The sequence below is a fragment of the Octopus sinensis genome, linkage group LG3 (genome assembly GCF_006345805.1).
Source record: "Octopus sinensis linkage group LG3, ASM634580v1, whole genome shotgun sequence".
NCBI classification, from domain to species: Eukaryota; Metazoa; Mollusca; class Cephalopoda; order Octopoda; family Octopodidae; genus Octopus; species Octopus sinensis.
The window spans coordinates 163,073,502-163,085,596 of NC_042999.1; the positions used below are offsets into that span (position 1 = coordinate 163,073,502).

Genomic DNA, 12,095 nt, shown 5'->3' on the forward strand with positions numbered 1-12,095 from the left:
TGTGGCAGATACTGGTGTCATGTCAGTGGCACGTAAAAGTATGAATTACACTCTTGAAGTTGTTAGCATTAGAAAGGGCATCCACCTGTAGAAACCATACCAAATCAGATTGGAGTCTGGTGCAACCTTCCAGCTTGCCAGCCATGGTCAAACTGGCCAACCCATGCCAGCATGGACAAAGGACATTGAATGATGATGATGATGAAGGTAGGTGGACTATCACAAAATATCACTGAATTGGAAAAAATATTTGAAGTAGGTCACTTATTAATCATTTGTAAAGTCAATAAGGTTTCATGAAGAGTCATAATCAAATAACTGGTGCAACATTATTATTTGCAAGACAAACAAATGACATGGCACATGAAGAATTAGAGGATAAAATAAAACTGATTCTAGTTGAACAAAGTTAAAATGCTGGAAAATTGACCTCGTGACCATGAGTTTAAATAGCCCCCCCCCCCCCACCTCTAGGCAAAATATCTCACATGCTTCAATCTATGTGACTGAAAATAGGTGCAAAATTATCTTAAGAAATACAGCTACTGAACTTTTCTTGCAAAGAAAAAAAGAAGTAAGCATTATTAAATTTACAAACGTCAACTAGACCTATTGTGGAAGCACTCCGTCAGTTACGACGATGAGGGTTCCGGTTGATCCGAATCAACGGAACAGCCTGCTCGTGAAATTAACGTGTAAGTGGCTGAGCACTCCACAGACACGTGCACCCGTAACATAGTTCTCGGGGATATTCAGCGTGACACAGAGAGTGACAAGGCCGGCCCCTTGAAATACAGGTACAACAGAAACAGGAAGTAAGAGTGAGAGAAAGTTGTGGTGAAAGAGTACAGCAGGGATCACCATCCCCTGCCGGAGCCTCGTGGAGCTTTTAGGTGTTTTCGCTCAATAAACACTCACAACGCCCGGTCTGGGAATTGAAACCGCGAGTCCGCTGCCCTAACCACTGGGCCATTGCGCCTCCACAACTAGACCTATTATAATTACAATGATTGCTCTCAAAATAGAGCTAGTATGATTTAATACACATCAAGGTTTCAACAACCACCAGTGGCATTCTGAATTCTTTAGGTAAAATAATTAGTCGTTTCAAAAATGAGATACTAAATACAGTGGTAAATAGTATTTGTTAAATGGCATCTGTCTATTGTGTATAGATAAACAAACAATTTCATTGTGAATGTTCAATTTTTCACTGTCAATATTTTTGTTTGTTCCTTCTTGAGCCACGCCTGACTCATAAGGGCCAGTTTCCTTGGCGTATAGGTTCCCCACCTGGATGGGACGCCAGTCGATCACAGGCGAGCTGCAAGATGCAGGACGAAAGAGTGAGAGAAAGTTGTGGCGAAAGTGTCTGCAGAAGTTCACCATTACCTTCTGCTGGAACCACATGGAGCTTAGGTGTTTCGCTCATAAACAAACACATCGCCCAGTCTGAGATTTGAACCCGCGATCCCTCAACCGCGAGTCCGCTGCTCTCACCACTAGGCCATGTGCCTCCACATCAATATTTTTAGGGACCAATAAAAAACACCTGTGTAATTTTCAAGGTTCATTACAATCACATCAGCTGAGGCCTCTTATAACGGAATTAGTAGGCTAAATAAAATGAACATGTATGCTGACCTAATGTAAATATACCATTTCAATTAAATACAAGTTTTCTATTTTATTTATACATATATAATGATTTAATTAGAATTTTTATTTTAATATATTTGTCTTTTCTATTGCTTCTCGTGTTGAAAGCTAGCTTACATTTTTTTTGAAGACTAAGCTTATTCTAAGATCATATGGAGGTTTCATTAAATGGTATCTGTGTGCATAGGCAGTCATTCACAAAAAAGGAAAGAAGCCAAATATAGTTTGTACAAATATCAAGTCATATTTTCTAACTCTTGAGAATTTAACACACCTGACAAGTTATGAAACCATTGCACAAAATTAAATCTATATTCTTTTATTCTTTACCTCATTTCAGTCATCGGACTTGTAGTCTTGCTGGAGAACCACCTTCAACAGTTTAGTCAATCATCAAACATATCCAGCACTTCCTTTTTCACTTGTTGAATCTGGAAGGTAGGGCATTGCTCATGATCTTTGCAGGCCCACTGAGACAAGTGAACTTGATACTATGTTCTATCTAAACTGTTGCAGATCAACACCTACCAAGAAAATATGAGCAAGAAGATTCCAGAAGGCCAATAGTTGAGACAGACTGGGCATAATAGAGCAAGGCCAAACAGGTTGGAGAATCTAGAACAGTGGTTCTCAACTGAGGTCCATAAGATTTTGTTGTTAGAATTTATGTGCAATATATTGGTTATACTTCTACAATACATAAAATATTTTGTCCATCTTTTTATACAATTCCTGATAATATTTAATTAAAAAAATATAATAGGATTTTTAAAACATCAAATGGCTTATAAGGGTCCAACTGAGTAAAAGAGGAACCAAAGAGGCCCATAGGTTAAAAAGGGTTGAGAACTACTGCTCTAGAGAGACAAAGGATAGGAGGAGTACCTAACTGAAACAGATATATGACTAGGCTGCAGAGGCAGTGATAGAAAAGGCAGAGGAGACAGCATACTTGTGAGCCAGGGGATGGAACATGTCTGTTAGTGATTAAATTAGTTGAACGGATGCAGTCCAGGATGATGCAGCAGCAGCACTGTCCCAGTGAGAGAAGTACTCCATCATGACTTTAGCTGCTGTTGATACAGCTGAAATATTTTCCAGCCTTGAAAAGAAGAAACAATTTTGGGGAAACAGTCCTATGTTAATGTTGTGGTTTCACCAGAAGAGAGCCTCAGTTATTGTGAAACCCAGCATTTGGAGCAGCTGTGAAAGCTTTAGATGAGCGCCACTCATGTTCAGTGTGGCCATGGTGCAGTGGATTTTCTTGAGTAGTGCAAGAGTCCTTTTTATTGCTAAAAGAAACAAAATTGGAATGGATCCACTGAAGAATGCTCTCAAGGTCTCTCAATGCAGGTTTGATATGAGTTTAATGCAGATTTACAGGTATGGAGTATGTAGGCTGTATAGAGATGATGTATGGTTAGAGAAAGCTAAGGAGAAAATGAAGGGTTGTGTCAACTGTGTTTGAGTGGACCTTATTAGATGTGGCACCAAGTAGTTACTGATATATTAAAGGAAGGAAGAGAGACAAAAATCAAACCCTGGGAAACACAAGAGTAGACTGAGAATGAAATAGAAAGAACTCTGTCAACAAATGCCATGATGGTGCAATTAGATAAGAAATTTTCATTCAGACGTACTCTCTTTACTCTTTTACTTGTTTCAGTCATTTGACTGCAGCCATGCTGGAGCACCACTATTAATCAAGCAAATCGATGCCGGGACTTATTCTTTTGTAAGCCCAGTACTTATTCTATCGGTCTCTTTCGCCGAACTGCTAAGTAACGGTTGTCAAGCAATGCTAGGGGGGACAAACACACACACGCATATATATATATATATATATACATATATACGATGGGCTTCTTTCAGTTTCCGTCTACCAAATCCACTCACAAGGCTATAGTAGAAGACACTTGCCCAAGGTGCCAGCATCGGTTGTCAAGCAATGCTAGGGGGACAAACACAGACACACAAACATATACACACACACACACATATATATATATATACATATATACGACAGGCTTCTTTCAGTTTCCGTCTACCAAATCCACTCACAAGGCATTGGTCGGCTTGGGGCTATAGCAGAAGACACTTGCCCAAGGTGCCACGCAGTTGAACTGACCCCGGAACCATGTGGTTGGTAAACAAGCTACTTACCACACAGCCACTCCTGTGCCTATTTTTGCATACTGATTTTTACTGTTTTATTTCTCCATTGCAATTTTCCTGCAAAAAATCTGACGTGTTGTAATTTTCCTTTTTCTTAGGTTAAAAGGATATCTTTCAATTTTTTTTACTTGTTTGCGGCCATGCTGGAGCATTGTTTTGAGGGGTTTACTTGAATATATCAGCCCCAATACTTATTTTCTCAAGTCTGGTATTTATTCTGTTTCTGGAAGTTATGAGATGAGATTTGCATGCCAGACATAGTCAAAGGCTTTGCTGATGTCTAGGACAACAACACTGCTGTCACTGAACTTCTTGAAAGCAAGAGCCCATTGATAAGTGGATCTGGCTCTGCAGAAGCCATACTGGTGGTAGATGAGGAGAAAGAGATCCAACTTTTTGAAGAACATCATTGCTAATGACTGTGTCAGTTATGAGGGACGTTCAATAAGTAATGCCCCCTGACCCACTTGCAGTTGTTTGATCTAGCTGAAATTTTGCATGTGCAATTATTTATATCTCTATAGATTAAGTGGCAAATTACAGCTCTGAACTAATCGTGGTTTCTGATTTACAGGTGTCTGAACTGAGTCAAGTGTGAAATAGAGCCTGTTGAGTGTTGAGCAGTGATCCGGTTTTTGTATTTGAAAGGATGCACACCACAGGAGACTTTTGATGAAATGAAAGTAACTTATGGTGATGATGCCCCATCATATGACCTTGTAAAACGCTGGCATCGTGAATTCAAACATGGTCGGAACTCTGGAAATAGCTCCCAGATCTGGTCCCCCCCCCCTTCTGCCATTGATGAGGCATCTGTCCGTCAAGTTGAGGCTGCCATTTTGGAAGATCGATGCATAACTATTCGCCAAATAGCCCATGAGGTCAAGATTAGTACCAGGTCTGTGGAAACTATCATTCATGACCATTTGCATATGCAAAAGGTGTCTGCCAGATGGATTCCCAGGTTGCTCACACCTTTCCAGAAGCAAGAACGCGTCGAGTGCTCAAGGATGAATTTGGAGATGTGCCAAAATTTTTCAAAAGACTGATTACACAGGATGAAACCTGGGTCCATCACGATGATCCAGAGACCAAAGCCCAGTCAATGCAGTGGAAGCACCGTGACTCACCTCCTCCAAAGAAGGCAAGGGTGCAGCCCTCCGCTGGCATGGTCATGCTCACAGTCTTCTGGGACCAGGACAGAGTAGTGATGACAGATTTCCTGGCAAAGGGTACCACAATTACAGGAGCCTATTATGCTTCACTTTTGAGGAAATTAAGAGAAGCTATCAAAATCAAGAGGCAGGGCAAGATCAGCAAAGGCATCCTCCTCCTGCAAGACAACGCTCCGGTCCACAACTCGCGTGTCGCCAGATCAGAAGCACAGGTGTGCAGCTATGAACTCCTCCCCCATACCCCCTACTCTCCTGACCTTGCACCCTCAGAAGCACAGGCACCCTCTGATTTTCACCTCTTCCAGCCATGAAGTTGTTTTTGAAAGGAAAGCATTTCCCAGATGATGCAGCCTTGATTTCTGAAGTCACGTCGTGGTTGGAGGACCAAGCTGGGGTCTTCTACAAAAACGGTCTCCAGAGCTGCATCAAACGATGGGAGAAATGCGTAACTCTGGGTGATTCCTATGTAGAAAAAGACTAATAACTTTTGTTGCTCTACTGCTATGGGAAGTGGGTCAGGGGCATTACTTATTGAATGCCCCTCGTACCTTACAGCTGGATCAGAAGGGTTGCCTTTCTTTGGAATGGAATACAATTTCGATTTATAGCCTTTGGCTGTGAACATAAAACTTCTGATTCCAAGACAATGTTAAGATGGATTCAAGTCATCTAAAAATATTCACTTATAATTAAGAGAAACTTTAATAGTAGAATGTTATTATTAATTTTGTGAAATGTGTTTATGATTTGCCAGTTTGAAAAGCGATTTGATTTTTGTACAAATTATATTTATGGCTTTTTCCTTTTCTATGTCACTGTTTCTGTACACAATTTCATTAAATCTTATTTATTGAAGCCTTTTCATTTGATCTTAGAATAAGCTTAAATTTTCATATGCTGTAATCTAACTTTCAATGAAGTCTAGAAGCAATGGAAAAGTATACTAAAATCAAAGCTTAATTAAAATTTTCTTTAAAAAAGGAGAATTGAATAAAATAATTCTAAATTATATATGCATACATATTAAAGAAGGCATGTATTTAAATAAATAATCAGATCAGTACACGGGCTCATTTCACAAAGCCTACTGATACCAATATGTAGAGTGCAGATACTAAACAAATGTTCTATGCTTAATTTGGGCATAGTGGAGAGCCCAGCTACTGTGATTGTAATGAACCTTGAAAATTATACAAATATTATAGTTTATTAGTTTCTAAAAAAAGAATAGAAAGTGAAAATTAGAATATTCATAATGAAATTATAACTGTGAGTATCGATAGTAGATAATTGTCATTTGAAAATGAACCTCAGTAGCATTTTTTATGCTCCAAGTTCAACTTCACCTTTCAACCTTTGGGGTCGATAAAATAAATACCAGTCAAACACTGGAGGCAATGTAATCTAGTTCCTTCCTTGCTAATTTTTAAGTCTTTTTATTTTTATCTGAAGACTAATTTACATACAACTTATTCACTTCCGGTATTTATGTATCAACAAGAATTTCCGATGACACTGGTTAGGCAGGGATTCTTGTTAATTTTTTTGAAATGATGCTAGATATCATTAAAATCGAAAATCAAAAAAAAATATACTTTATGTTTTTAATCACAGTCAACACTTTTTTTTAATGTTTGTACATTATTTTAATATAAATGACATTTTCATAATTTCTAATCCATTTCCACGTGCCTTTCAAAAAAAAAATTAAAGGATTTTAGTCTGATTACACTTTTGCTTTACAAACACATCAATTCCTTTTCAATTTTGGGCGGGTCACCTATTATTTTAATAGTAATCATACAATTTATCAAGCTATAAACATCTGCGTGACAGCGCTGGCTATGTTACGTTTATTTAATCCTTAAATATTAGGATATTCGGAACACTCCAGCATAATTTTAAGAGACTAATCAAGACGCTTGAACAATGAAATCGCACAACTAGCAAATGCGTAGCTGTATTTTCGTCTGTCGTTACGTTCCGAGTTCAAATTCCGCCGAGGTCGACTATGCTTTTCATCCTTTCGGGGTCGATAAATTAAGTACCAGTTACGCACTGGAGTCGATGCAATCGACTTAATCCCTTTGTCTGTCCTTGTTTGTCCCCTCTGTGTTTAGCCCCTTGTGGGTAGTGAAGAAATAAATATTTAGAAGCGACACCGGATCTAAACACAGCAGGAACTCTTTTTCTGCATATGGCATGTTACAAGTTATCAGAAAAACATCGATGAATATATATTGTAAAGAAAACTTATTCCTTATAAAAGTATGGAGCTTACGAAATACATGAGAAGTTATACAAAATTGCGACGTTCACTTTTTCGTTAAGATGCACATGCGATGAGAAAAAGATCCGACGAAAAATCAAAATATTTGCTTCTTTTCAGAATTATATATATTTTAGTAGAGAAATACATATCAGTGCAAAATATGAAACAATATCTCTTATCCTCAATCTCTTATTTCCACGTTTCTAATGAGTAGGGGTGGACGCTAAATTCTATGACCAGCGCCTGCACTCAATCCTCTAAGAGAGGATTCACGTCACATTTCCTGCTTTCGTCCTCTTCATAATGTGTGCCTAAGATCTCTGGCTATCAATTTCATTTACAAGGCATTGCTAATATTTTTCTTGAATATTTTGAAATTATATATAATCCGGCTCCATAAATCTATGGTCCAACGTCTAAATTGTATTAAAATGTTTGGAGTATTTACGAGTTGTATATATATATGGGAGAAAGCGCTAATGATCTGAATGATATGATATATATATATGTAAAAAATGTAATATATAAATAAATATCTGTAAATATGAACCATCCGATCTTCTGATTACCTCATTTCTTCTAATATATATATACAAGATAACCCCTATCTCAATTTGTATATATATATATATATACAAGATAACCCCTATCTCAATTTGTGTATATATATATATATACAAGATAACCCCTATCTCAATTTGTATATATATATATATATACAAGATAACCCCTATCTCAATTTGTGTATATATATATATATATATCTTATTATAAAAGGCATATATATATAATAGGAAAGACTTCCGCCCATCATTTTCTCCCAAATTTGTTTATTAAAAATTTTTTTTTGCCAAGGGTGGTTTTTGGGGTGGGATGGACGGACGTCTTGCCATATATACAAATGATGAACGAAGAAAAACTAGAAAACAAATACGAAAGGGATAAGTTTTCTCAAGTCTTAATAATGAGGTAAATTCTGAAAATTTACCAATAATTGTGTTTTTGTATGCGTATAAAGGTATTTAGTCGTATATAATGCGAGAAATTAATCCTCGAGTGTAAACAATTATTTTTATTTAGTTGCAAAAAGCGAATTTCATTACATTCGAGATTGCATTGAACTCTAGTACATTCGGTGATTAAAATCTTTTGCCTATATTTCATAAAATGACGATGAAAATAGTTTTTGAAAAAAACATGCTAAATGCGATAATTTCAATCTCATTCTAAAAAAATTTAAGCTGCGATATATTTAAAACGCACATTGTTGAGCCATCTTTTAAAAGAATATGAGAAAGTTTGAAAATGAATTGCGTAAAACTCGGAGAGTTTGATAGTGTCCAAAAATTACTATAGTAATTGTGTTATGACTAATATTCAGATAAGTCATCTCGCAAAAACACTCGATAAAAATCCGGAACAAATACAAAGGGACTTTTTTTTTATGCAGGCGAATGATCGAACAATATACTTTTCGTATTCAGTAATCATTAAGGGCAATCTTTCGCTTAAAAAAAGTTTTTTACGGAAATCGACGGAAAGGACTACTAGAAACGAAAGATTGCCATCATGAAGTTTATGCAAATAAATGGAAAATATCAAATTTACTTGAATTTATTTAATCTAAATTTCAACTAATTCGAAACTTCAAGAATGTATCCACTACAAACTTTCGTTCTCTATGAGTAAAATTAAAAACTATGTTACGCAAAAATTTACTATTAAATAAAAGAAATGTAATTCATGAGAAATGGGAGGTGATAAATTCATAGTGAGTATACGTGAGGATAATGCATGTTGATATGTATGTCAATTAACAAGTGCGCATCCGTGTGGATAATGCATGTTGATATGTGTGTAAATGAAGTCGCATAAGAGATATTTAGCCCGAAGTCAGCTGATTAAGAAAACGTACGATCAAAGTAATTTCAGGTATAACCAACTCATTTCCCCCCGCCCCTTAAATAGTGTATACAAGACAATATCGAACATGTTCTTTCTTAGGACAGTTGACCAAGATCTGGTTGCTAATTCTAGTAAATCAAGTACGTGATCGTATGAATTAATCCGTTCCAGTTAAATCCAGAGATTAGAAAACTGGACAACCACGGATTTTAAACGTTATTTTATTTTTCTTACAACAGCTTTTAAATACAATTAACACAAAACTTCCCAAAGAACTTCGGAAAGAAAATGCCACATGCACCCCCACGACATATGTGTGTGTGTATTTGCTGTTATTGGCTCGAAAATATTGATTATTGCCCTGATATATTTTCCTTTTTTGTTTTTAGTTAAATCAGCAAAATACGGTTTGTTCTCTTACCTCGTATGTAACAGGCGGAACATTCCGGATAATAATTTTCCTCTCCTTATTATATTCTCGTTTGGCACGTGCAATCAACTCTTCCGTAGTTAATTCGGGTTCGCCGGATGCCGAAGCATCTCCTTGTGTCGATGGATCGGAGTTTTTGTTGTCTCCGCCGCCACTGCTATCACCACCACCACCATCTTCTGCTTCTGCTTCTTCTTCTTCTTCTTCTTCGTCATGTTGTTGAATGCTGTAACTGGTTTCGTCTTCGTCGGACTTACGTTGCTTTTTCAATCGGCTCTCTTGTTGCATCTTACCAGAACGAGTTCTTCGCTTTGTACCAGATTCGCTAAATTCATTATCCTCGAGAGATTTGCGACCTTGAAGTGTCTGAAGGCCACCACCGTCGTTGGATTCCGATTGACATTGTCTGTTCGCCATATTGCAATCTGGTTCATTACAGTATGAAGTGCGCATGCCCAGACGGAAGAACTAGCGTCAGGGCTTCTGTCTTGTTTGCATGTCGGAAACCCAGAGTTTTATTCTAAATCATTTTTCGTACTTACAAAAATTCAAATATCTCTGATATTAGAATATTTGTCAAATTTTTAATAATTTTTTTTTAATTTTAAATATTTTTATATGTGTTATTCTGTTTCAAATCGAATTAATCATAACTTACAAGCAACTAGTTTTCGTAAGTTTCCTAGTTTTAATGAATGTACAATAAAACGTAATTACAGCATTTCCCAGAAATATTAAATATTTTCTATAGGTGTATAAAACATTAAATTTTATTCCATCTCTGTCATAACATGAATAATGAGCATTATTTTTAAAGTAGAATATGTTATATGAATTGATTGTCAAGTGCAATTAACCTCACACTATAAATAGTTTGTAGTACAGTGAAAAGAATCTAGTTCAAATTTCGTAACATGTGGATGGAGAGGGTTTGATAAAGCTATTAAAAAAAAGCCCCAGCTAAATGCTAACTTATATAAAAGTACTTCAAGACAGAAATTATATTCGTTTGCGTACATGTCGTAATGTAATTTCTTGTTAAAACAACTTAGGAATTGATACAATCAAAATCATTCAGTGGTGATGACAGGAAAATTTGCTTACTATAAATTGTGGAATTGATGAGTCAAAAACATAATCTAATAATACTGTTATATTAGATTTAGATACTTGACTGTGAGAATTTGAAAATTTCCTTGTAAAAATTGCGTTTCTTAGGCCTAAATATTAATTCATGGGAACGAAATAAATGATATATGCATTAAATAAATGTAAATAAATATGCAACAAATTAGCTCATTCGTTTTATGGCTTTTTTTTTTCAAAACAATACTGCAATCTTTTTATATATTTGAGGAACCAGTACTTTTAACATTTCTAAGATTGGCAAAAGATTTTTCTCGCTAGAAGCAAGTAACAAAAGATGACAACAATAAATGGTTAAATTTTGTTTTCCTGTGCCAATTGTTGTAGTTGTAGGGCAACCTGATCGAGCATACCTACGACAGATAGGCTATAGGATATTAATTAGATGTACTCTATGGTTCCATAGCTCCATTTAAACCATATTTTCCTTTCGTTTAAAAAACCCAAAAAACTGCCATTTGTGACGTGTTTGATTGAATGTGGTACTTTGTAGCCGTATTTCGTCTGTCGTTACGCTGTGAGTTCAAATTCCGCCGAGGTCGACTTTGCCTTTCATCCTTTCGGGGTCGATAAATAAAGTACCAGTTACGCACTGGGGTCGATGGAATCGACTTAATACCTATGTTTGTCCCATCTATGTTTAGCACCTTGTGGGTAATAATGAAATAGGTACTTTGTCAGTCTGTTCCTGCATGTCTCGGATTCTGTGGTAGCTCAGAGATTATTATTTGTACTTTATAAAGTGTTAGCAGCAGTTGAGAGTTGAAATTTTCCAGGCAAAACCTACATTTTCTGACATAACAGTACCTTCTACTCTATCAAATTATCCATAAGTAAATCTATTCCTCAGCAATATGTAAGGCAATTTCAAACTATTGTAATATTTTTTTTCGGTCAAACTCATGATATCACTTCGTTTGAACAGTTTTATCAGCTTTGGAAATATATGCTTGTTTTTATCTACGAGTGTATTTTTTCATGTATGTTTACATTTTTTATGTATATTTATTCGTATATATGCGTCACCATATATATATATATATATATACTCTTTTCCTTGTTTCAGTCATTTGACTACGGCCATGCTGGACACACACATATATACGACAGGCTTCTTTCAGTTTCCGTCCACCAAATCCACTCACAAGGCATTGGTCGGCCCGGGGCCATAGCAGAAGACACTTGCCACGCAGTGGGACTGAACCCGGAACCATGTGGTTGGTTAGCAAGCTACTTACCACACAGCCACTCCTGCGCCTGTGTGTGTGTATATATATATATATATATATATATATATATATATATATATATATATATATATATATATATATAT

General features: G+C 36.3%; 1 protein-coding gene across 7 annotated transcripts in view; it reads right to left on the reverse strand.

The window, feature by feature from the left end:
• LOC115209403 (ribonucleoprotein PTB-binding 1) overlaps positions 1 to 10,086 on the reverse strand; it is a 102,804-nt gene extending 92,718 nt beyond the window's left edge. For 5 of the 7 annotated variants that reach the window (XR_004998419.1, XM_029777799.2, XM_029777797.2 and 2 more), the window contains exon 1: positions 9,608 to 10,083. Coding sequence is in view for 6 of the 7 variants with exons in the window: in XM_029777799.2 (XP_029633659.2) it covers positions 9,608 to 10,069 (462 nt within the window). In the remaining variant the exon portion in view is untranslated. Of the gene's footprint in view, positions 1 to 9,607 lie in introns of all 7 variants that reach the window. The other 2 variants (XM_036501573.1, XM_036501574.1) reach the window with 2 other exon arrangements.
• Between the last annotated feature and the right edge of the window lie 2,009 nt (positions 10,087 to 12,095).